Raw genomic sequence first — 26,731 nt, forward strand, 5'->3', positions numbered from 1 at the left:
TGCCCCAGCACCTTTAGCCGGGCTAGCACTATTAGCTTTCGGATCTGGCGCAGCAGACACCTTTTTGCGAGAGGAAGACGACATATTTCAAATGAAACTGTTGGGCGGAGGCAAGGAAGAACAGCTTAGATTAAAGTTACTTGAATAAAGTAGAGGGTAGTTGTCTAATATAAATATTCTGATTCTGGCGAGGAGCTCGAGAAATGCGACCTCACATGGCTCCGCTCAGACCGGAAGTCTTTGAGAACACTTTAATGATCAATCATTATATCAAAACCTATATAATGGAAAACAAATGTATGATCACAAACAAAAACATTTTTCCCAACGTTTAAAATCCGCCATACCAGTCCCATATTTATATATATGTAACAGATGTAAATATGCAGTGGGTTTTATTTAATTTAATTTTGTATAATCACACAAATTCTGTGTTTTATATAATTGTATTCTGTGTTCTTCATTTTATTGAATGTTAAATACCTGGCAAGGTCGGAGATCAGTGGGCGGAACCTCTGAAGTGTGGTCGCTGTGCTCAGGAGTTTATTGTTGTGAGGACTTTCCCCCCTATATATTGGCCCTTTCTCATTTCACTAATTTCCCCTCCTCGACTCCTCGAATCCTCGGTCCTCCGGTAGTGACCAGGAAATGGATTTTAGCACGCCATGTTGAAGGACATCTCATTTCTCTAAATGCACTTCGAGGACCGAGGATCGAACATCGAGGAGGCTCTCTGGAGGAGCTATAATCGAGGATACACTGATGGGTCCTCCGCGCCAGTCCGCGGAACCTCCGCGGATGTATTTCCGGCAACAGAGATGTTTAAAAGAGTCGTGACGCACGGCCGGACTTATCTCAGCCAATGACAGCTCTGTATGCATCCCCTGGATATTATTTTATTAACTGCTTTCATCGCGACGCGATGTTTACAGTGAGAACAGCTGTGAGGTCCGTGCAGTGTGTATACCAGAGGTGGGACCAAGTCATTATTTTGCAAGTCCGAGTCAAGTCTCAAGTCTTTGCGCTCAAGTCCAAGTCAAGTCTCAAGTCAGGATGGGCGAGTTCAAGTCAAGTCCAAGTCCTAAACTTTGACAAAACGAGTCTTAAACAAGTCCTTATGTGCTTTTCAACAAATGTAATGACATCGATCAACAGAATAATACTCAAACTGCTCTTTATTAGTCACATTAATCATTTAATAATCCATTTTCTCTCTGCTGGTAAAGTAACCTGTTTTTTTTCTATTTTAAGAGGGATCAGTAAGGTTAGGCTACCGTGACGGTTTGATTCAGAAGGAGTTCAATGCATAAGAGCGCTGATGTTGAGGTAACCAGAATGTTTATTTCCACTGTACAACATGTTATAAGGGACCCACAACCTATCTTTATGCAAGGGATAATGTGCAGCGAGCCGGTCTTTATGGGGAAAAGAACACCTGAATCTAGATCCCTCTGCAGGTGGTACTTTAACTATATTTTGATGATAATACTTTTCTACTTTTACTTGTAACATTTTGAATGCAGGACTTTTTATTGTAACCGAGTATTCCTACACTCTGGTACTTTTACTCAAGTACAAGATCTGAACTTCTCCCACCTCTGACAATAAATCCTGAGTGGTTACCAAAACAAAACCTTGCTCTGAAGGTTATTTTCATTTTACAAATCCTGCACTCAGCTTTGTTTTCTCCAATATCATTGAAATGCAGCCAGAAGCTGCTTCTTTTTTCGGTTTTCGCTCATTTCTTGACTTTTTCCGACGCGCTTGCATTTAAATCCGTCTCCCCGTCTCCCCGTCGCTCTGTGTAGCTGGCCTGTACCACTACACTAGCTGTCTTTGGAGCGTCTGCCCCCCACCCTTCTTTCACATAATGGTATGATCCTAGTGTGTCCTCGCATATGATTGGCCGCATGGTGGCTCAGCAAAATAAAGTCCCGCCCCTGCCTGCATGGATTCACAGCAAGAGTTGGAGCGGCTGAAGATTCTGCTCTCCCCGACGCGAGTCTGCTCTTCTGAGCGGCAGCTCGCGATCGGCGTGTTGGAGACCTCTGAATTAAATTATCAAGTCACCTCAAGTCAGAAGGCTCAAGTCCAAGTCAAGTCCCGAGTCATTAGTGTTCAAGTCCAAGTCGAGTCGCAAGTGTTTTGTGATTTTGTCAAGTCGAGTCCAAAGTCATCAAATTGGTGACTCGAGTCTGACTCGAGTCCAAGTCATGTGACTCGAGTCCACACCTCTGGTGTATACTATATATCACTCAGTATAACAGGCCTACATTACTTTCTTTATTTGTATGTTTTAGTTTAGTAGATATCTACAAACAAAGAGTCGATATTTTTCTAAAACCATTTAGTGCTTCGCATAATAAAATACACAATTTTTGTATTCATCTTGTGGTGATATTTGATGTCTATATCTGTTTTTATATGTACTGAGAGTGATAACCTGTTTTTTTCATTGGTATTTATTTTACAAGTTTTCTGGGCATATTGTGATATCAGAGGCTGCTTCTCTTAGTTTTGGTAGGGGTAGGTCTATGTTGCCCAATATTCTCAACTACTCAGTTGATCAGTCGGTAATTGACCCACATTTGGCCCCCGCTGCCAGTTCCACACCATTCATCCCACCTGAGCCTGCACAAGTCACAACCTAAGCCTGCACAAGTCATCTCTGTTGATACATTTGGGGTGTTGATTACAGACTTGGCTAAACAGATTGGGGATAACATCTCAGCCAGCCTTAGCGCTATTCACCAACCCAGTGTCATCCAGCCTAATTCTGCTACGAGTCAGTCATCCAGTCATGATGGTTTGTCACAGCAACGTGCAGTCAGGGGAGGCAGGGGAGGCAGAGCCTCACCTGTCATACTCCAAGGTAACAGAAAAACAACTAAAGAAAAACTAAATAGTAATAATAATAAAATGTCTCCACTGATCTGTGTTGTAAGTGTGATTTCTGTATGATTCCAATCGCTTTTTATAGTCCAAATCAGCAAATTGGCCGAGCTCCGCTACAACTACATGGGAGCGATGAGGAGTGAGGCAGGGACGAGCTCTGCCTCACGTAAGCCCACAGTAACTGACTGGAGCGCGGGAACTAATGTAGCGCGGGCATTTATTTTGTGAGCGCGCTCAAGGCAGGCTCATTTGCTTACTGTGGGATGAGGTGAGGCACAGATGAGCTCTGCCTCACCTCAGAATGTGTTACCCCACAGTGCAAATGAAAGTGCCATGGATTACTGGATTCGCCTCAACAAATCCATTGATGCTGCTGACGAGTGCCTGAGGAGACGAGGTAGGTCTGTTGAGGACCCCAGTGCTGAAGTGGTCATGATGGTCATTAATCACTGTCCCAATCCCAGTCTTGCCATGTCATTCCAGCTGAAGGCACCTGAGCAGTGGACTGCATCCGAGGTCCAGGGGCGTTTGGAGAGTTACACGAGAAATGCGAGGAGGACAGCATCTGAGTCCCGACACACAGTGTTTGTCAGCTTGCAGTCAGAGCCCTGTGGCTGATTCTTTCCGTTCTTCATGTCCTGGCGGTGCACAAGCTGCCTTCGGGATATGCCAGTTGAATCCCCATCAGACCTCTCTGCCTACACCTGTGGGGGTCTGCGATCAGCCTCGTCTGGGCAATGTGCTATTGAGTCAACATGCATCTAATGCACTGCCTTCACCCCTTGCTGCTGTTTCTAACTTAGCCCCTGCCACCATTGACTAATCCACCATGGAGCCGATTGTGCCTCAACTGCTTTGGCCCTTCAAGCCTCATATGACCAATATGAGGCTTGAGTGCCCGCAAGCCTCCCGCTCCCCAACCACGCCTGCCCCTTCATCCTCCAATGCTGATTTAAACTAGCCAGCCCATGTAATGAGAGGGGTAACATGGGCAGTGCTGGTGACACCCTCAGCAGGGAGGAAGATTCGCAGTCTATCTATGTAAACTGTTCTAGTGGTCTTCCTGATGACAAGACAGTGATTTTTGTGGGATCACATAAGGTGGAGGGGGCTAGCGACTTGTTTTATGCTCCAGTGGTCATCAGTAGCCGGTCTACATTGAGAGGGATGCTTGATTCAGGGAGCATGTCATGCACGCTCAGTGAGGAGGCGGAGTCCAGGCTTAAGGCCACTGGCGTCATTCTGAATCCTCAGCCTGTTCCTGGAAATGTGATTCGAGTTGGCTGTGGTGGCCTCACGACACGACCCACATGTATCTATGACCTTGACATTGAGATTTTTGGATCTAAGTTCATTGTGCCAACCTTCCTTGTTCCTGGCCAGAGGGACGAGTTAATCATTGGGAGCAACGTTATCAGACCCATGATACAGAAGATGAAGTCTGATGAAAAGTACTGGGAGCTCATATCTTCAAGCACTTCAGACCCAGAGTGTGAACAGTTTCTTCAGATGCTCAGTGGCATCACACGCTGGTCTGGTCCTGAGTTGCCTAACAAGATTGGTACTGTCAGACTGCAGCAGGCTGTCACACTTGCCCCTCAGCAAGAGTATTTGGTCTGGGGGAAATGACCCAGTAGCGCACCTGTGTCACCAGGGAGCACTGTCATTGTGGAACCAACATCCTCCCGTTCAGCCCCAAAGAACCTCATTGTTGGGCGAGCACCAATGTGGGGAGATCGCTGGGTCCCAATGAAGATCATGAACTCGACGAAGAAACCTGTGACGTTACGTCGCAATGCCAAAGTGGCTGACGTCTTTCCTTGTGTTGCTGTAGAGGACCTCCACATCTCCCAGGGTGTGAACAGGTCACAGGCAGATCAGCCTGCTGAACCGGTCTTCAACCCAGAAACCACCTGTAACCCCCTTCAACAACTCAAGGAATGTGGTTTGACGGACATAGACATTGATGGCTGCGAGGTGTCGGGCGAATGGAAGCAGCGTCTGGCTGACCTTGTTCTCACTTACCAGGATGTATTTTCCAAGGACAAGCTAGACTGCGGGGAAGCAAAAGGGTTTGTCCATCGCATACACCTCACTAATGATCATCCCTTCCGGCTCCCCTACTGTCGCGTCCCTCCAGCACACTACCACAAACTGAGAGAAGTCTTGTCTGAGATGGAGTTGAAGGGCATTATCAGCAAGTCAGTCAGCGAGTATGCCTCCCCGCTGGTTCTGGTCTGGAAGAAGAAAGTGAATTGAGGATCTGCACTGACTTTCGTTGGCTGAATGCCAAGACAGTCAAAGACGCCCACCCATTGCCCCACCAGGGAGACTGCCTTGTCGCCCTTGGAGGGAATGCCTTTTTCAGCACCATGGATCTCACGTCAGGCTTCTACAATGTCCCCCTCCATGAGTCTGACAAACGGTACACAGCCTTCACAACACCATTGGGCTTATATGAGTACAACAGACTTCCCCAGGGGCTATGCAACAGTCCTGCATCCTTTATGCGGATGATGATGAGTGTTTTTGGTGACTTGAACTTCCCCAGCCTCCTCTGTTATATGGACGACCTGCTGGTTTTTGCTAAATCTGAAGTGGAAGCCCTGAGTCGACTCGAGATGGTCTTCTCACGTCTCAGAGCTAACAATCTGAAGCTGTCTCAGAAGAAGTGCCACTTCCTTCGCAGGTCTGTGCGGTTTCTTGGCCATGTGGTGAGCAGTGATGGTGTCTCAGTCGATCAGGGGAAGGTGGAGGTCATATCTGCTTTCAGGAAAGAGGACCTTATGGACGGTGACGGCTGTACTCCATCTCAGCAGAAGGTCAAATCTTTCTTTGGGATGGCACTGTACTACCAGCATTTACCCAAATGACCCCAGAGGTGGTTCTTTTTTTCTAAACCTCTCTAAAAAGGTCAAATTTAACTTGTTTTGCATCAATCTTGATACAGGGTACTTATGTTATAAAAGCTTTTAGTCTACTATCCCATCATTCAAGGGTGGTTTTCACTATAAGTAATGTTTTTTTTTTGGACGGAAACTATAATTTAATCTTTTTTACTATGTTCAATCTGAATTTACTTTAAAATAAAAACATCTATATTGATTCATACTTTTCTACATCCAACTCACAGGTTTATCATTGCTTTGAGAAAAAAGATTAGGCTGTAGTGCAGCCTCTTATCAAAAAACAGAACCTTGATCATTCTGTTCTCTCCAACTTTAGACCTATTTCTAAGCTGCCCTTCCTCTCTAAAGTCCTAGAGAAAGTGGTGTTAGCGCAACTGCAGTTGCACCTTGTTTTAAACTGCATATCAGAGAAGTTTCAGTCTGGTTTTAAATCACGCCACAGCACAGAAACTGCTCTCCTAAGAGTCTTTAATGATCTTCTTTTAACTGCTGATTCTGGGAATTCTGCTGTGCTTGTGCTTTTAGATTTGTCTGCTGCTTTTGACACCATTTACCACCAAATTATTTTATCACGCCATGAACTGTGTGTTGGAATTAAAGGTAATGTCCTCAAATGGTTTCAATCCTATCTGTCAGAAAGGACCTTTTCTGTGCATCTTGGCCAGTATTCTTCAGCTGCAGCCCCACTAGCATATGGGGTCCTTCAAGGTTTTATCCTAGGCCCCATTTTGTTCAGTCTGTATTTACTACCTCTGGGGTCAATTTTTAAAAAGCATAACATTTCTTACCATTGCTTTGCAGATGATCTGCAGGTATACCTGCCTATAAAAGCAAATAAGGAATATAGGATTGCCTTGCTTAGCTGTTGAAAGACATAATATCATGGATGGAAATCAACTTCTTGACTCTCAACGAAAACAAGACAGAGATTATAATATTTGGACAGTCTGAACTCCTGGATGGCTTTAATAGTGTACTCGGCCCCTTAGCCTCCTACAGCCGTCCCTCTGTCAGAAATCTTGGAGTCATCTTTGACAACTGTTTTAAATTCGACAAACAAATAAGCTCAGTTGTCAAGACAAGCTTCTTCCAGCTGCGGCTACTGGGGAAGGTAAAGGCTTAGCTTCCTAGTAAGGAATTTGAACAGCTAATCCACCTATTTATAACGTCTCGTTTAGACTATTGTAACTCCCTGTATATTGGTGTTGATAAGTGTTTGATCCGTCGCCTGCAGCTGGTCCAAAATGTGGCTGCACGCCTTCTTACTGGGAAGAGACGTTATGACCACATCACACCCGTTTTGGCAGACCTTCATTGGCTTCCTGTCAGTTACAGGATCCAGTTCAAGTACTTAATTGTTGTTTTTAAATCATTGCATGGACTGGCACCACATTACCTGTCTGAGTTGTTGCACCGCCATGCTCCAGCTAGAGCATTGCGATCAGCTCAGCAAAATATGTTGGTGGTTCCTCGGTGCAGGAAAAAAACCCGAGGTGACAGGGCTTTCAGTGTTGCAGCTCCCAGACTGTGGAACAGCCTCCCAGCACATATCCGGACTGCTGAGTCTATTGAACTTTTTAAATCTCAGCTAAAAACTCACCTCTTTGCACTGGCTTTTAATACTAGTTGAACATTACATTTTTACATTTGTATGTGTTTTTTTTAATGTTTCTAGTTATTGTGCTTTTTATCATGTTTTTAATTATTGTTTTATTAGTGTTATTTAATATTGTAGTTATTGCCTGTACAGCACTTTGGTCAACTGAAGATTGTTTTAAATGTGCTATATAAATAAATAAAGATTGAGATTGAGATAATTTACCCCTTTTAGAAGTGAAGATATAGTCATATGTTCTGGGAATGTCATTTTCGAGCCTGAGACCTGAAAAACAGGCTTGGGGCTTAACAGGTTAACAGTTACCTCATTGTGAGCTGGAGTCCTTCACTGGGAACAAACCAGGTCAAACAAACTGAGTTAAAAAGTATATTTTTCATTCAAATTAAAGTTTGAGTGATACATTTCATCCAGCAGTCAGCGGCCCTAAAACAAGGGAATGACATGTTTATAATGTGCTGAAAAACACAAAAAATATGCAGGGATGTGAGTCTGTTTCTAAGGCCTTTTTTATTTTTGGTAAATTCTGATAATTTAAAGGGGACCTATCATGCAAAATGCACTTTTGTACGTCTTTTAAACATGAATATGTGTCCCCGGTGTTCCAGGGAACTCACCAAGTGTCAGAAAACACAACCCTCTCTATTTTCCTCCATACCCAAATCTCTAAAAAAGGGGCTGCAACGGATCTGATAAAAACTGATCCAGATTTAAACACTGTCCTGACGTCAGGACGGTGGCGCTACGGCTATTGGGCCAACTCCACCAATCAGGAGGAGACAGCCACGGCCATTGCCGTTCGAAAGCGCTGGAGACGATGTAGTGCATATGCCAGGCCAGTAGATGGTGCTGTTCTCACTGAATCTGCCCTTGCTAAAACAGATCTAAAAAATGTCAAGGTTCAAGGTTCTTTATTGTCAATCTGACATCGCTACAGAGTAATTATGTAGTTGAAAATCTTATGTCACAGGCTTCTCCAACAATGCAACATAATAACATAATAACAATAAGAGCAAGAGCAATACAAAAAGAAAAAATAGTTATAAAATAAAGTGATGATGTGGAATAGTGCAGTACGAGTCTATATACAAGTTATTGGAATGATATATATATATATTAGGTAGGTCAAATTGAGCAAAATGAGGCATGGCTAAAATGCATGATCTGTTTGGTATTTTGAAAAAAAAAAAGTATAAATATGCCTTATATAGGTATGGTCCTACACTATATTATTCAAATATAGCATGATAGGTCCACTTTAAACAAAAGAGAACAGAATCAAACTGAAAACATCAGGAATATTTCATTTCAAACTTTTATTTAACCAGATTGGTCCCATTGAGATCATAGATCTCTTTTTCAAGGGAGACCTGCAGCATATAGGTTCCACATTAAACATAAAACAATAAAGGACATCATACATTATATTTACAGGATACATTTACATAGTTATAGACATTTACAAGTATCCATAGTATCAACAAGCATCTCATTTAGCCTAGCTTTAAAAACATGCAGAGGATTGCTCAGTTTCAATTCTTGCTGAAGATTGTTCCAAGCAAGTGGAGCTGCGCACATAAAAGCTGTCTTACCTAAGTTAGTCCTTGCTCTTGGCACATCTAACAATATTTTCTAGATACATTCATCATTGGTTCTTTTTTTTAGACCAGAACAGACTGCCAACTCAACAGGAACTATCAAAACATCCCAATCAAAGTTTAAGTCACAACATTTTATTAACCAAACAGGGGAACATAGGGAAACCTATGAGGGCGCTGTAGGACACAGGTGTGTAATGTACATTTTGAGGATGGAAGGTCAATAGGCGGCGTCAGGGGGGCGCTAGGGGGTACTACAGGTCCCCCTAAGATAGCCATAGCACCCCCAAGAAATGTATGTATTTATTTTTTGTATGTGTGAAATTCATAATTTGAAAAATTATTGATTCAAAAATAATATGCTACAGTACATTACAAGAACGTCTGGGTCTCGGTGATTTATTCAAGCTCGGCTCTGTGTGTGTGTGTGGAACGAGCCATTTTTTGTGCGTGCGAGTAAAACAAGAATACAGTTTAAAAGGGGAGTGATTAGTAAAATATCCATAAAGAAAAATAAAATCTGTTTACAGTTCTGTTTCATATGGGTGTTGAGAGATGTATCCATAGATCTCTTCATTTTGCTCTCAAAGTGCACCAGATTGAGGCATTTAACTTCAATATTTAACTCCCACTCCCCACTTATAAAAATAGCACTTTACCCCTGCTTACACCTATATGCCGTGAGTTGATTATTGAGCCTTCATTTTAACAGTCGCGGATACACTGTGTATGTGCGTGGGGAGTGTTGCAGTACACAATTCCACTGTAGCGACCGGTACATTAATGGGAAACCCTAAATGTTTGAGCACCCTCTATGAAACATCAAGCTACCCCACAGCACCCCCAAAAGAAAATCTCTGGCGCCGCCACTGAGCCTGCAATCCCGTTTTGAAGAAATGTGCTGTGCAAAACAGGCTCATTGCAGCCACTAATGCTGTGATAAGACACTTTTCTGCCAAATATCAGCATTTTCTTTCTTTAAATTTTTTTGCACAGTGGCAAAGTATAACTTATTGTTCTTGCAAAGGGATTGCACAATTATATTATGTATTTTTCGTTTTTGAGTACACAGACTTCTGGAGAATTGTTTTATTATCACTGTTCTAACAAAGTGATAAAGGAATGCTCACGTTAATATTGATGTATTTTAATAAATGTTAACTTGGCCCACTACGTGACTATTTGTGTTGGGGGGGCCCGAATCTTTTTTTTCTCCAAAGGGGGGCCTGATGGAAAAAGTTTGAGAACCACTGATTTAGGGAGACAACAGCATCTCTTCACACCAGTACGGTATCTCTCCAGTGTGAACACGTTGATGTGTTTTGTGCGCACCTAATGTTGTGAACGTTAGCCCACACTCTTCACAGCTGTACGGTTTCGCACGAGTGTGAATACATTGATGTGTTTTGAGAGTACCTGATTGATTGAACGTTTTCCCACACTCTTCACAGCTGTACGGTTTCTCTCCTGTGTGAATGCGGTGATGTCTTTGGAGATTACTTGATTTAGTGAATGTTTTCCCACACTCTTCACACCAGTACGGTATCTCTCCAGTGTGAACACGTTGATGTGTTTTGAGAGCACCTAATGTTGTGAACCTTAGCCCACACTCTTCACAGCTGTACGGGTTTTCTCCAGTGTGAATACTTTGATGTGTTTTGAGAGCACCTGATTGATTGAACGTTTTCCCACACTCTTCACAGCTGTATGGTTTCTCTCCTGTGTGAATGCGGTGGTGTCTTTGGAGATTACTTGATTGATTGAATGTTTTCCCACACTCTTCACAGCTGTACGGTTTCTCTCCTGTGTGAATACGTTGATGGATTGTGAGAAGACTTGATTGAGTGAACGTTTTCCCACACTCTTTACAGCTGTACGGGTTTTCTCCAGTGTGAATACTTTGATGTGTTTTGAGAGCACCTGATTGATTGAACGTTTTCCCACACACTTCACAGCTGTACGGTTTCTCTCCTGTGTGAATATGTTGATGTATTTTGAGAGAACCTAATTGAGTGAACGTTTTCCCACACTCTTCACAGCTGTACGGTTTCTCTCCTGTGTGAATACGTTGATGTGATTTAAAATAATAAAATGTTGAGAATGTTTGCCCACACACTTCACAGCTGTATGGTTTTTCTCCAGTGTGATAACGCTGATGGATTTTGAGAAGACTTGATGTAGTGAACGTTTGCCCACACTCATCACAGCTGTATGGTTTCTCTCCTGTGTGAATACGTTGATGGTTTATGAGAGAAACTGATCTCGCGAACGTTTTGCAACACTCTTCACAGCTGTACGGTTTTTCTCCAGTATGAATAAGCAGGTGGCGTTTTAAATTTCCAGATGTTGTAAAGGATTCATCACATTGCTGACAGCTGTGACGTCTCTCTCTTCCTTTGGGTTTCTCTCCTGTGTGAATACGTTGATGGTTTATGAGAGAAACTGATCTCACGAACGTTTTGCAACACTCTTCACAGCTGTACGGTTTTTCTCCAGTATGAATAAGCAGGTGGCGTTTTAAATTTCCAAATTTTGTAAAGGATTCATCACATTGCTGACAGCTGTGACGTCTCTCTCTTCCTTTCGGTTTCTAAAACAGACGGACAGAGAAAGAGAGAAAGTAAATCTAAAAAACATAAATACATATACAGTTAACACAATAAAAACTCACTTAATACAAACTTTGAGTTAAAAAAAAAAAATACTACTTTTACTAACTGTTTATGTTTATTATATTACAGCAACATTCTAACAGTATATAACAGAGGTGGGGGACTCGAGTCACATATTTTTTTACATGAGACTTGCTTGAATAACATTGATAAAAGACTCGACTTGACTTTGACTTGGTATTCATGACTTCAGACTTGACTTAGGCTTGAGACAGATGACTCGAAAGGATAAAATACTTGCATTTGTATTGTATTGTATGAAGCCCCTAAAAGGGAAATGAATAAATGAGAGAGAAAGTATCTTGTTCGCACGAGAAAGTTCCCGGTGCGCCAAGTAAGAAGTGGAGCGAACAGGAGACAACCGTTTCATTGCAGACTGTTATGTGTATGTGGGGAAATGGCAGTGCATACATTATTTGAAATATATTTCGAACTCTGACTTCATTTTAGGGACATTTCGGTCAGGGATGTAGAGCTATTTGTTAAGCTTAACCTGTTAAGCCCTGAGCCTGTTTTTCAGGCCTCAGGCTCGAAAATGACAAGCCCAGAACAAATGACTATATCTTCACTTCTAAAAAGGGGTACATTAATAATCTTTTTTCTCAAAGCAATGATACACCTGTGAGTTGGATGTAGAAGTGTCTGAATCGATATAGATGATTTTATATTAAAGTAAATTCAGATTTAACATAGTAAAAAACCACACTTGAATGATGGGGTAGTAGACTAAAAGCTTTAGCAATCAAAACTATAAAATATAATAAGTACCCTGTTTCAAGATTGATGCAAAACAAGTTAAATTTGACCTTTTTAGAGAGGTTTAGAAAAAAAAACACCTCTGGGTGTATTTGCCGTATCTCTGGAGCCCTTCGGTCAATTTTGGTGATTGAAACCTCTTTTTAACCGTTAGAGCCAATAGAATTGAGGGGAAGTTCCTAAAATCCACCTAAACATTACCATTGAGGATTGAGAGTGATGCGCACGCAGTTTGCCCAAACCGAAAGCTACATTACGTTAATAACTACAGATCCATTGGAAATTAATCAGGCCTTCTATAAGAGGCTTTATCAATCTGATTATCCATTGAATTCGGTAAGTCAAAACACTTTCCTAGATGAGCTGTCTTTTCCCAATATTTCCGTAGAAACAAAACTCGCAATGAATAGGGAACTGAACTTTGAAGATATTTCCAATGCCATTCTTAACAACCATTCTTATCAGAATTCTCTGAGTTTTTATCAACTTTGGTACTTAAAACAGATAAAATAATTATCGTAGGTGACTTTAATATTCATGTTGACGATGATAAAAATAGCCTTACTGTTGTATTTAACTCTATATTAGATTCTATTGGTTTCCGTCAGAGTGTAAATAAACCAACTCACTGTTATAATCACACTCTCGACCTTGTTCTGACTTATGGTATTGAAATTGAGCAACTATTAGTCGAACCGCATAATCCTGCTTTATCCGACCATTTTTTGGTAACTTTTGAAGTACTGCTACTAGACTACAAACCATTAGTCAAAAGCTCCTGCAGCAGAAACCTATCTGTTAGTGCTATAGCCAAATTTAAGGAAGAGATTCCACCAATACTTAACTCGATAGCTTGTCTGTATGTAAGGGAGGAAACGTATACAAAATGTACACCACCCCAAATTGATCATGTTGTTGATAGTGCTAAAGATGCGCTGCGAATAAAATTAGACTCTGTTGCTCCTTTGAAAAAGAAGAAAATAAAACAACATAGACTAGCTCCATGGCATAATGCCGAAACCCGCAAAATAAAGGAAAAGTCGAGACAACTTGAAAGGATATGGCGTTCCACTAAACTTGAAGAATCTCGTTTCATTTGGCATATTACTCTCAATGAATATAAGAAAGCACTGCGTAAAGCGAGAGCAGCTTACTACTCTTCATTAATAGATGAGAATAAGAATAATGCAAGATTTCTTTTCAGCACTGTAGCCAGGCTGACCGAGAGCCACAGCTCGATTGAGCCTTCTATTCCCATAGCACTCAGTAGTAATGATTTTATGTGCTTTTTTTAATGATACAATTGTTACTCTTAGAAACAAAATCAATTACCTTATGCCTTTGACCAGTATAGGGTTATCAACAGCTCCCGGAAATGTAAGTTCTAATATTACACTAGATAGTAAATTAGAATGCTTTTCAGCCATAAACCTTGAACAATTGAATTCAATGATTCTTTCTTCTAAACCATCAACGTGTATCTTAGACCCGATTCCAACTAAGCTGTTAAAGGAAGTTTTTCCATTAATTAACACTTCTTTATTAAATATTATGAATATGTCTTTATTATCAGGCTATGTTCCACAATCATTCAAAGTAGCAGTAATAAAACCTCTTCTTAAAAAGCACAACATCGATCCACAGGTTCTAGCCAATTATAGCAGCTGAGCGACTCATTCACGCCTTCATCTCCTCCCGCCTGGACTATTGCAACGCACTCCTCTACGGCATCAGCACTACATCCCTCAATAGACTTCAGCGTGTCCAGAACGCAGCCGCCAGACTCCTCACCCACACCAAATCATGGCATCATATCACCCCGGTCCTCAAAGAACTTCACTGGCTCCCCGTTTCACACCGCATCCAATACAAACTCCTGGTACTCACCTACAAAGCCCTCCACCATCTGCCCCCCCCCTACCTCACTGACCTCCTCATCCTCTACCAACCACCCCGGTCCCTCAGATCCACCTCAGCCGGTCTGCTTTCCATCCCCAAGGCCAAACTCCGGAGCTTTGGGGACAGAGCCTTCTCTGTGGCAGCCCCGAAGCTCTGGAACTCCCTCCCCCAAGACCTCCGTGAGTCTGAGTCCCTCACCCTGTTCCAGTCCCGCCTCAAAACCCATCTCTTCAAGTCTGTATACCCATAAGCCCCCCCCCCTCTCAACCAACTTCCTCCTGACTGCTTTTCTGTTTTGTTTTTTGTTTTTCTGTTTTGTTTTTGTTTTGTTGTTTTATTGCCTGTCCTTGTCTGTCTACCCTTCCCCAAATGTAAAGCGTCTTTGGGTTCTAGAAAAGCGCTATAAAAATAAAATGTATTATTATTATAGACCTATTTCTAATCTTCCGTTCCTCTCAAAAATTCTTGAGAAAGCGGTCGCAAAACAGTTGAAGATTTTCAGTCTGGCTTTAGAACACATCATAGCACAGAGACAGCTCTGGTTAAAGTCACAAATGACTTTCTAATAGCCTCAGAAAAAGGACTTTTATCTATTCTTGTTTTGCTCGATCTCAGTGCTGCATTTGATACTATCGACCATGATATCCTATTGCAAAGACTAGAGCACTTAGTTGGCATAAAGGGAACTGCTTTAGGCTGGTTTAGGTCCTATCTATCGGAACGCTCTCAGTTTGTGTGTGTCAACGATAAATCTTCCATACAAACCAAAGTTAGCCATGGAGTGCCACAGAGCTCAGTGCTTGGACCTATTTTGTTCACATTATATATGCTTTCGCTAGGCAATATTATAAGGAATCATTCTGTACATTTCCACTGTTATGCGGATGATACTCAACTATATTCCCAAAGAATCTACGAAACAAATTATCTAAAGATATACTAACTATGGATGGCATTCATTTGGATCAGATCAAAACGGCTTTGTTAAAAATCCTCAAGGATTCCATAATGTAAGGAGGGTTATGTTTCGTGAAGGAACCCCGGACAAGACCATTTTGTCACTCGATGCAGAAAAGGCGTTTGATAGAGTCGAATGGCCATATCTGCTAGAAGTGCTTAAGCGCTTTGGTCTTGATGACTACTTTCTTAAATGGATTAAAATTATATTTTTTGATTCGTCCGCAGTAGTATTAACCAATAATTGTATTTCACAACCATGTATACTCTTTCGCGGCACAAGACAAGGCTCTCATATTTACTTTTTGTGATAGCTATTATATGGAGCCGTTGGCAATAGCCATACAATCACACCCTTTGATTTATGGTATTAAGACAGGGCACCTAGAGCATAATATAGCATTGTATGCAGATGATGCCATAGTGTTTTGATCAGGTCTTGCAAAATCCCTCTTAAAAGTAATCAATCAATTTGGTAAAATCTCTGGTTTTAAGGTGAACAAAGATAAATCCTCTATTATGTTTCTCAATGAACAGGAGGGAAGAAATCCAAAATTATCTTTCCCATTTGTAAATGCCAGAAACGGTTTTGCTTATCTGGGTATTAAAATTACACCAATGATAGACATTCTCAGTGCATCTAATTACAAACCCTTGTCACCCCTAAAGTGTCAGAAGATTTCACTAGGTGGACAACATTGCCTTGTCCTTAGTGGAAATAATTAATATAATTAAGATGAGTATATTGCCAAAATGTTTATATCTTTTTCAATCAATCCCACTAGCACCTCCTCCTCCATTTTCTCTAAAATAAGAAAGCTACTTTCTAAATGTATTTGGAATAACAGGAAGCCGAGACTTAGACTCTCTCTGTTGTATTTACCTTACGATAGGGGAGGGTTACAACTACCAACATTTAATGTTTTGGTTTTAAAGAGGAGTTGATTTGCCGTGGTTACGAGTTGAGTTGTTGTCTTCAAAGGGTTTGATGCTGGATATCTTTCTATTCTCTGCTCCTTCTAAAAATCTAAGGAAAAAAACAATGAATCCCTTTGTGAAAAATAAAATGTTTGCCTGGCATGAAGCACATAAATATATAGGCGACTCCCCAATGTTGTCTTGTTCTCACCTATTTGGGGCATTTTTACCCGGGCTGAAGAATGACATGGGCTTCCAAACATGATTAAGTAAGGGTATTGTAAGGCTACTAGATTTATATGAGGACAGCAACCTAATGTCGTTTGACGAGCTGAAAACAAAGTATGACGTGCCACAGAAACACTTTTTCAAGTACCTGCAAGTTAGGAGTTTTATATTGGCAAACTTAAACAACTTGTTGCAACAACCTCCTACGTCCACAGTAGAGATACTGTCTATAAAAAACTGTAACAGCAAAGGACTGGTTACTCAATTTTATAACATAATGGTTGCAAACCATAAAGACAACTCAGAAAGTAAAAGACGTATTAAAGGATATTTCAGAGGATATTTCAGAGGATGATTGGGGTACAATTTGTTCAAAGGCACAAACACAAACTATTAATACACGTCTTAGATTAATACAATATAATTGGATAATGAGAACTTACATCACCCTTGTGATTTTTAACAAGTTTAACCCTAACATTCCTGATCTATGTTATAAATGCAAGATCCATCAAGGTACCCTGTATCATTGCTTGAGGGATTGTGTAGAGGTTAAAATATTTTGGACTTCGGTGACAAGATACATTTCCCAAATAACCTCGTTGCGAACCCCTTTAAGCCCTAAACTTTGTATTTTAAGCATTTATCCAGAAGACTGTTCACTATCGGTTAGGGAAAGAAAAATGGCGCTCAATTGCTTTGTGTTGGAAAAATGTTGGTTGCCCCTCCCTGAGCCACAGGTTAAACAATTTAACTTTGAGTCTGGCTCTTGAGAAACTCACACTAAGGAAGAAAGCTTCGGAATTTTACACCATTTGGGAATTCTTTTTGGAATTTATAAAAAAGTGGGGACATTGTAGAAGCGATGGAAGGTTAAAGTGGACCTATCATGCTATATTTGAATAATATAGTGTAGGACCATACCTATATAAGGCATATTTATACTTTTTTTTTTTCAACATACCAAACAGATCATGCATTTTAGCCATGCCTCATTTCGCTCAATTTGCACTTTTTTACCCCTGTTTTTGCAAGGGTTGATTCTGTGAGCAACAGCACCATCTAGAGGCCTTGCATATGTACTACAGCGTCTCCAGCGCTTTCGAACGGCAATGCCGTGGTTGTCTCCTCCTGATTGGTGGAGTTGGCCCAATAGCCGTAGCGCCACTGTCCTGACATCAGGAAAGTGTTCAAATCTGGATCAGTTTTTATCAGATCCGTTGCAGCCCCTTTTTTAGAGATTTGGGTATGGAGGAAAATAGAGAGTTTTCTGACACTTGGTGAGTTCCCTGGAACACCGGGGACACATATTCATGTATAAAAGACGTACAAAAGTGCATTTTGCATGATAGGTCCCCTTTAAAGTGAAATGACTAAACTACTACTACTACTACTACTACTACTACTACTACTACTACTGAGGACATTTTGAAATTGGTTAATCTATTTGGAGAATTGTAAGCTACTCTGCTCTGTTTGTGGAAGTGCTTTTATTGTATTTTCGTTGAATTTGCTAATGTAATTATATTCTTGGTCTGTACTTTAAACTGATGATTCTAGTATCTGCACACTTTAAAAAAAAAAATGTGCATTCTTTTTTAATCTGCCATATGTCTAATGTTGGGGAATGTTCAGTTGTGTTTGCGTAATGTGATAAATGTTAGAACATTACTAAGTAGTAATGTTCTAACCTATATCCAACCATATTGTGCATTAATATTGTATTTTCTAAACAGGTTGTGATCTTTCATTTGGGGATAACAGTGTTAGGAATATATTGTGAGGAAGTGCACACTGACCTGAGCTCCAGGGGTCTTTTTGTTCTCCTCCATGCTGCTCTCAGTGCTCCTTCTCCGGCTGTGTCTCTGAAATAATCAACACAACTACAGCTGACACAAAACAAGATAACTCAATACAACCGACAGACACAACAACATAAATCTACAGCTACTTCTTAGGTTAATGGCAGAGGCGAGAAGTAACTAAGTGATTTACTCAAGTACTGTACTTAAGTACTATTTAGAGGTAAAACTTAGATAAAACCAACGTTAATATCTAGGTCGTCTCCGATACCGAGCTCCGATGCTGATAAGGCTCCGGAAAACAGCCGTCCTACCTTTGGGACTAAACCCCCAGAATCTAAGTGCAAGATTACCATAATCTGTTTAGGCGGCAGCTAACAGTAGGGCATGTACCGAATACCAATTTTCAAGCTCCGGATATTCGGTAGTAATCAGCAGCTAATATTCGGCGTGCGCAACGCGGGGGAGGAGGTTTATACAAGGCATTCATTTTGTGCACTTGTTTTATAGTTATTTGTTAATGTAAATAACCCAATTTGTGTTCTTTCAAATTGAAAAGGATATTGCATTGTGTTTGTTACTTTCGTTGCAGTTGTATACATGTCTTAAGTGTAATTTGGCTTGTCTTCCTATTTGGTATGGACATGCTTTTATTTTGAAGGAGAGTTAGCGCTGTTGACAGGAAGTGCTTGTTGCTATGGAAACAACGTGACGGAGAAAAGTAGAGGAGATTAACGGAGAAAAGTTTTATCTACATATAAAGACGGAGAAAGTAAACTATAAAGTTTATGGTTAAGTGTTAGCACCCCCCGAAGAGGCAAAAGCTCTTACGTTGATATTGGAGATGTCAATCAACTCAATTTGGCAGCCACAGTGCCAAAAAAAAAGAAAAAAAAAAGAATATCCGAATAACGAAATTGAAAACTGAATAGTAGGCCAACGACCGAATATTCGGGTGCAGCCCTAGCTAACAGCGTTACGCCTGTCGTGATAAGCAATTAATTTACTTATCGTACGATAAATACAAATTAACTCGATAACTTTTCTGACATCGATAAATTGCCATTTACATGTGTGTTTGTTTACATAAGGAGGTGACCAGCATTTTAGTCAGTCGCGCTGTGTCTGCCGGCCAGGCGCGCTGTGAGGGGCAATAACGTGCTTTAACCAGTAGGTGTCCCTTTCTATCAGCTGTGCACCGTTATGGCGTAAATACAGCCTATCTACCAATTGGATCAAATATAAGTCAGCCGAATTAGTGTTGATACTGCAAGGAGACGTATTGTGTGAAAAGAAATGTAAGATGTTGTTTAATTGCTTATATATTTAAGATCCACGTCAAGTTTTCAGTTTTGGCGGCAGTTCCTGTTTGTCTAGAAGTCTTGTCATCAGGGCTCTATACATAGAGTTAACTACGGCAGATATGTCATATTTAATGCAGCCGAAACGTGTATTACAATGCCATTATGTGATGACTTTCAAAGAGAAAAGCAAGCACACTCGGAATAATGTATTATTTAATTTTTTTATACAGTCTATGGTTGCTACAGAGGATTGTGGGTAATGTCCGTCAAACTTCCGGGTTCCTCCATGGGATCTTATTTCGGAAAAAGTATGCATTGAAGTCAATGGAGAGAGAAAGATTATCTTTCGATCCCGTTTGAATTGTGCCACGAATTACACATATGATGTTTGTCAATCTTAAATAATAATTTCCATGTCAAAAAAGTCACAGTTTGTCGTAAAACTGTTGAAATATAAGACTATGAAATGTGTGTGTATGTACAGCTCTCAACATGCCCAGACTTGTAGTGATTTTCACCTCTTTTAATACTTTTAATACCACATTACGTCACACGTTTGATGCGCGCCCGTGATTGAAAATCTCTTTATTTAAAAAATACGGGGAATACGGATCTCGGGGTCTCCCTCCCTGCTCCCTGTGCGCAGATGCGACGCGTCATATGACGTCACATGTTTGGCATGTCTCGATTGAATATGCTTTATTTAAAACAAAAACAAGGACAATAAACAAACCAGTCTTCACAACGGCCGGACAAAATACTTTGAGCCGCCCTAAGCCCGAGACGCTGTTTACTATAAATTGACGGGGAAGGGGGTAGCAATAAAGATAACACCATTACACAACATAATAGACATAATATCGATAGCAGCGTCCCTAGCAACCACCTTGGTAACAATGAAAACGTTGTATTTACACAATTTCCTGAAGTATTCTTCGTAATAACTAGCAAACTAAAGATCATGTACATCCACTGCACACATAATCTGAAATAACAACTCATATTTCTCGCATCAAATGACATCAAAACACATTTTAATGGCCAAACTAACCTTAAAATAGGCATTTTCTAACGAGAATAAAACGAAGGTCGGCCATGTTTTTTTATTTCTGCGGAGAGAAAGTTGAAGATCACGTGACAGACGCCAGCCATTGGAAATGAATGGTGAACAAAAACGTTGGGATCCTACAATTTCAGAGGCGTTTTTGTAGAAATACTACATCCCAAGTTGTGGACCAACGTAGTTATTAAACGTTTAGATGTGAGACTGGGTTGGTCCGACCGCCAGGATAGCAAAACGGAGTGCGTAGTGCAGTAGGTGTGGTGGGCTGGTAGAACCCAAGAGCAGTATCTAAACTGCCCCTGGAGGAGAAACCCTGTGTCGTTGGGAGACTCCCTGGTAATTAAGGCCCCGCTCACACGGGACCGTTTGCGTTTATGCACAGTATGCGTATTCAAAAAAAGTCTTCCGTTCACATGCATTTGTTTCATTTAACGTGTCTGTTCAAACGAGGCCGCTGGAAACGCTGTAGTCCATATGCTGGGACTGTAAGTGGCGCTGTAACTTCCGCCAAAATACACCAAAAGCCGCGAAGAAGAGCAACCGAGCAGCCCGCTGCAATGTTGCCATGGCTACCCTTCTGTTTAAGCCCCGAAACTGAAACTGAAAGAAACTGAAAGAAACCGAATCTGTGGATATTGCATCCCCCAAGAAGCACGTCTCCGTGGAGAGGACGGCTCAGAAAGAGAGAGATATTCTCTACAAACACCGGGTGAGATGCACCTTTGTCAATATAATGGATCAATGCATGAAATCTGACTCTGTTTATTTTGTTTAAGGAGTATATTGGGCGTTAACAATTCTGGTTTGCCTTTTATAATATTATTTCATTCAAGAACCCCTTGTGCGTTTAATTAACACAGCTATCTTTGATAGTTGCTTCAGCAGTGAGCAGGAGAGGTGGGGAGAGGCGGGGCTATCGTTATTTTTTCAGGAAATATTCGTATCGAGGTGATTACACGGACTCGGTTGACCCCCCAGAGCGTTTCGTTTGCAAATCTATCCACCTTGGGACCCGTTATTGTTTGTGGGGTCAGTTTCTATCGGCCTCGTGTAAATAATAGGGCTATACGCACGCGAAACTATGCAGATACAAGCAGTTTTCTCCTCGTGTAAACGGCGCCTAAGGCAGCTTCAGGACCCACAATCCCTAACCCTCTCCTTTGATCCCCAGTTATACCAATTAAAACAATGCAAACGTAAAATCAAACATAGCCAGAGTCAAACACTGATATCACAGCAGTGATATTACCACATCAGCAGAGCACATCAGCATAAATCAAAACCACATCAACCACAGTAACCAATATGAAACTACAGTTTAACCTTAGAAGGGTTTCTATTTCCCTTAAACAATTTCAAGTCCAAATTACCAACTACTGTCAGCCTTTTCCAAGGAAAGGTGCTCTTACCTTACTCTAAGACCAAGGAGATACCTTCAGAGACCACTAGAGAGACCAGGAATTGGGTCGAAATGTACAAAGTACAAACCGGTTTTATTAGGTTTTTAACAAATAGAGGATTTTCAAGATCCAAAAAATAACAAAAGTCTTTTTTTTTCTGTATTTCCTTTCTCCTGTAATATGACTTGATCGCTTTAAACTCCGCACACTGAGCTCTGATTGGTCAGCAGGCGGTGCTTTCACGGAGTTGATCTCTTAGCCTGCAACCTAACCTGCTCCGGACCAGGCTAGCCGCTCAGCATAAGTTACCATGGAGATCTAGCCCGCTAAAAAGAGAACCAGCGTCGTAGGACCGGAAACCCAGAGTTTTCCCTGAAGTTAGCCCGCTAAGCGAAAATCCGGCTTCGTCGTACAGGTGGTTTCCCCTTTTCTATCTTTGAGTGAGAAGGAGGTCACGTAGGTTCAATTCTTACTTAAAGGTGGGGTAGGTAATTTTGGAGAAACCAGCTCGAGTGCGCTAGAATTTGAAAATACACAGCCGGAAAAAATCTGCCACTTCCTTACAGAGCCCCTCCTCCAACACACACGAACGCGCGCATGACCAATGAGGGCACGAGATAAGTTTGTGCACAGATGGAAGGCTGACAGGCAGGAAGGCCATCCAGTTATTTTAGCTGGGCCGTGCTTTTTACAGTACTACGGTTTCCACAGATGACATTTTTTCATGGATCTTTTGTCAAAGCACTTAAGATATTCATTGCTATCGGGATGTTAAGAGCATTCCATGGAATATAACAAAAAGTGTATCTCGAGCCGGTTTCTCAAACTTACCTACCCCACCTTTCACGCATAGAGGCTACTACAGTGGACAGCTTTTCAAAAGGTGTTTTCTTGTATATGCATGTGTTTTGATGCCATAGTTGCACCATCAGCCACTACATAGGACCCTATTGCCAGTGTGAGAAAAAGTTTTTAGAGAGTACTTGTCCATGGACAAGTGAGTTTGGCAATTTACTTGTCCGAATACATTTTTCACTTGTCCAGAATGGACAAAAATTGGGGCCACTGGAATCTTCTTCTTCGCCATCGTATTTTACATTTTCCCACGGTTTTTACGACACCGCTAACGTAAGTGAGCGGTAAGATTTTACTGCATCACACATAGGGTTAGGTATCCTTTGGATTTTAACGATTACGGTTCTGCTTTTCGATTCCGGTTATTTTCGGTCCTCGATTCCGGTTCTTTGAGAGGGTAAAAATAAGTCCCATGACAAACTGGGAGAAAAATATATTTATGAAAACATTAAGTCAAATCTGTATTCCTATTTACAAATCACTTCATACTGTTGAATTTCTTACGATTATTGAATAAAATTATATAAAAATAATCTCTTCATTGTTTAGTTAGTTCTAAGTGGTACAGTTTGAGAATGTACAATTGGCCCAGTCTCCTCTGATGTTACACTGCAACCTGCCTGTGAGACAGAGTCCAACCACACATGTCCAACACATAGGCCTAGCGCTTTTCTACAACTCAAAGACGAATGCACGCTTACACATGTTCTGCAATACACATGCTGCAGCTGCTCACTGTTTGTAAAAGTAAATAAATAGTATTTTCATTTCAATAATGTACTTTCTATACCCTGCTTCATAAACAATACTGACATCCCTGTGCTCCTCCGAGTCTGGGGGTCCGGGGATGTGAGGACAGCGCGAGGACACAGACAGGGAGGCTGCTTTACTTCATAACGGAAATGGCGGTCAATATTAACAACATAGGAGCTAAAACGCTTAATAACCTTCATTACGTGTTAGAGAAAGAACATAAGAAAGTGCACCGTGCAGCGATCAGATGATCCGGAGCAGAGAGAGAGCTGCGGTCCGCGGGGCTCCGCCTCCTGTGCTCACAACTCTTATTAATCACGGTACCGGACAATTGTTATTTGTTCCTACTCGGAACCGAGTTTTGCTTCCCAACCCTGCCACTGTGCTACACTTCCCGCCCCCCCGCCCCCGTCTAACAGTACAGAAAGCGGCGAGATGCATTTCCTTGGGAATCAACAAGCAGAACCGAAACTAACATTTCTAAACGAACAATGGCGGACACGGACAATTTGTGAACGAGTTCTGCCTTTTGAAAACTGAATTTATCTATAATTTGTCAATAAATGAGGGCGAAAAACGTCACTTGTCCACCGGACAAGTCAATTGAAAGATCTACTTGTCCGATATTGTAAATAACACGTCCCGGACGGTGGGACGTGTGCTTTTTCGCACACTGTTTGCATCATCCCATACACTGCCACTCAGTGGAAAGTCAGTGAAAGTGCATGATAAATGTCTCTAAACCAAGATGAACGACAGAAAGCCAGATGGACCAAGTCACCTGCCGATATCCTGCCAATCCTTTCATGGAAAGCGCTCCCTGCAGGTATAAAACATTTGGTGACATCAAGTAACAACTAAGAAATCATATAATTCATAAATTGTCAAGGTATTGATTTTATGTTTGCAGGAAATCATGATTATTCGCCTGTCCACTAAAGTGGACGTCATGCATCACTGGCTATATTTCAACTAAAATTCATACTGTTACTGCTACTGTTCTTCTTGAAAATACTTCATTTGCAATATCTTTTTGGGCCTTAAATCAATATACTTAAAGGAAACCTATCATGCTATATTTAAATGATATATTGTAGGGCCATACCTATATAAGGTATATTTATACGTTTCTGTTTTCGAAATACCAAACAGATCATGCATTATAGCCATGCCTCATTTCCCTCTATGTGTTGTTTGCTGTCTACGGGTCTGATTTTGTGAGCTGCAGCTGACCACGCCCCCGTGCACCACATGCTGTGGTGTTTTCTGAAATGCTGTGGTGTTTTCTGAAATGCTGTGGTGTTTTCTGAAATGCTGTGGCGTTTTCTGAAATGCTGTGGTGTTTTCTGAAATGCTGTGGTGTCTTGCACTTCAGGGCCACCGTACAAGTGAGAACATTTCAAGTGTTAAAAGTGCAATCCTGAAATATTTCATCCAGTCCAAAGTGGACTATGGCAAAGAAAAGCACAAAAGCTTCAAAACTGTAGCCTACTGATAAAACAAATTAGAACATATTGTAAATCAAGGCAAATATTATTTGAACCAGCTCATGGTTTGAAATGGCAAACATTGAAAGGCAAAAGTATTATTAAAACCATGTACTACATCATCACCTTGGTCCCATATACTCTGGGAAGAGAATATTGACTGTGCTTGAAAACTGGTATCATGTGAGGTTGACTTTGTGACCTGGAGAACATTTCAGCTACAACATTAGCTTGTTGATAAGCTTGGGATATGAGATTTTTGACCCAACATTTCTACAGGCATGGCAGAATATGGCATTATTTTCACATGAATATTCAAGCCATTGTCTATTTGTATACCACGAGCTGCAAAATGACCGCCTTACCCCACTGTACAGGCGAGTTGGGTACTTGTTTAGATATACCTGGGCAGGCTCTGTTTTGCCGAGGTCTCCTGGCACCTGCAGGCTGTTTCGGGTGACGATAAGCTAGTGTCCACCACGACGGTGGGTAACGTGATGTCCCCATCTGACCTGTTGCTATTGTCTGCAGTAGATGCAGTGTTGCTGGCATTTAGTGATGGTTGCTTTAACAATTTTCGTATACCCATGATTATCCACACAGATGTGTGTCACTGCTGTGGAAGCACTTTGGAAATGATGCACGTGCAGCGAAGCAGGTCACGCGCACCTGACACAATTTGTTGTTTGTATTTTTCGCTCCGTTCTCTTTTTTTGAATAGAGGGTGCATAACATTCAAGTGGGGCTGCAATGCATGCCTATGCACCCCCGTAGAACCGGGCCTGTGGATGTTGGACCTAAAATCATCAAGTCTGTACACAGTTCGCTCTCATCCTGTGTGCATTGTTCTCCTCAATCGTTGTAACCGTTGTCAAGGTGTCAAAATCCACAACGCCTTCCTAGAATTGTGGTTGGAACTTTTATGCTTTGCTTGCCCCTTCTAAAATGCATAATGTGCATAGGTCAAGAGTTCAGGATGTTCTGTCTAGTTTCACATGTCTGGTAAGACATTATTGAGACATACATCGTTTCCATCAAACCAAATTATAGCCAATTTAGCTTTTTTTGTTATCAATGGTAATTGAGACCCCATTTGTTGCGACCTGGCTCAAAAGGCCACAACAGAATGTCAACGGGTAGAAAAGGGTGTTTATTTGCACAAACCATTCAAATTAAGTACTGTGTATACTCCTCAGAGCCGAGTGCCTGCAGGAGAAAATAGAGAGGAGCAGAGAGGCTTTAAATAGCTGCAGGACACCAGACCCAGGTGCCCTGAGTTACTGCAATCAATGCAATCACTGGAGCCAATGCAGCACAGACAGAACAGCCACACCCTCTCTACTGATGAACCCACAGGGGCATCACATTAATAGAGGTAGGTGAGGTAAAAGTGAGGTTGGTCACCGCCACTTGAACAGCAGGTCTGTCAACACTATTTCCATTTAATGCTACTTTGTACTTTTACTCCACTACAATTCAGAGGTAAATGGTGTACTTTTACTCCACTATTGAATACCTTTAGTTACTTTAGAGATTTGGATCAATGATGTGAAATATAATCAACTCTTAAATCAGACTTTAGTTACACCTGGAGTAAATTCACAAGCTACCCTGCAGTAT

General features: G+C 41.3%; 1 protein-coding gene across 2 annotated transcripts in view; it reads right to left on the bottom strand.

Annotated features, from left to right (window-relative positions):
• Window positions 1-26,731, bottom strand: part of LOC117477330 (zinc finger protein 420-like) — a 199,165-nt gene that overhangs the window by 126,042 nt on the left and 46,392 nt on the right. The window contains exons 2-3 of one of the 2 annotated variants that reach the window (XM_034124013.1): window positions 18,247-18,312; window positions 10,250-11,607 (exon numbers count right to left, since the gene is read on the bottom strand). In XM_034124013.1, coding sequence (XP_033979904.1) covers window positions 10,273-11,607; window positions 18,247-18,279 — 1,368 coding nt within the window. In that variant the 5' untranslated portion in view covers window positions 18,280-18,312 and the 3' untranslated portion in view covers window positions 10,250-10,272. Of the gene's footprint in view, window positions 1-10,249; window positions 11,608-18,246; window positions 18,313-26,731 lie in introns of those variants that run through there. The other variant, XM_034124012.1, reaches the window with a different exon arrangement.

The sequence above is a fragment of the Trematomus bernacchii genome, unplaced genomic scaffold (assembly GCF_902827165.1).
Source record: "Trematomus bernacchii unplaced genomic scaffold, fTreBer1.1, whole genome shotgun sequence".
Lineage (NCBI taxonomy): Eukaryota > Metazoa > Chordata > Actinopteri > Perciformes > Nototheniidae > Trematomus > Trematomus bernacchii.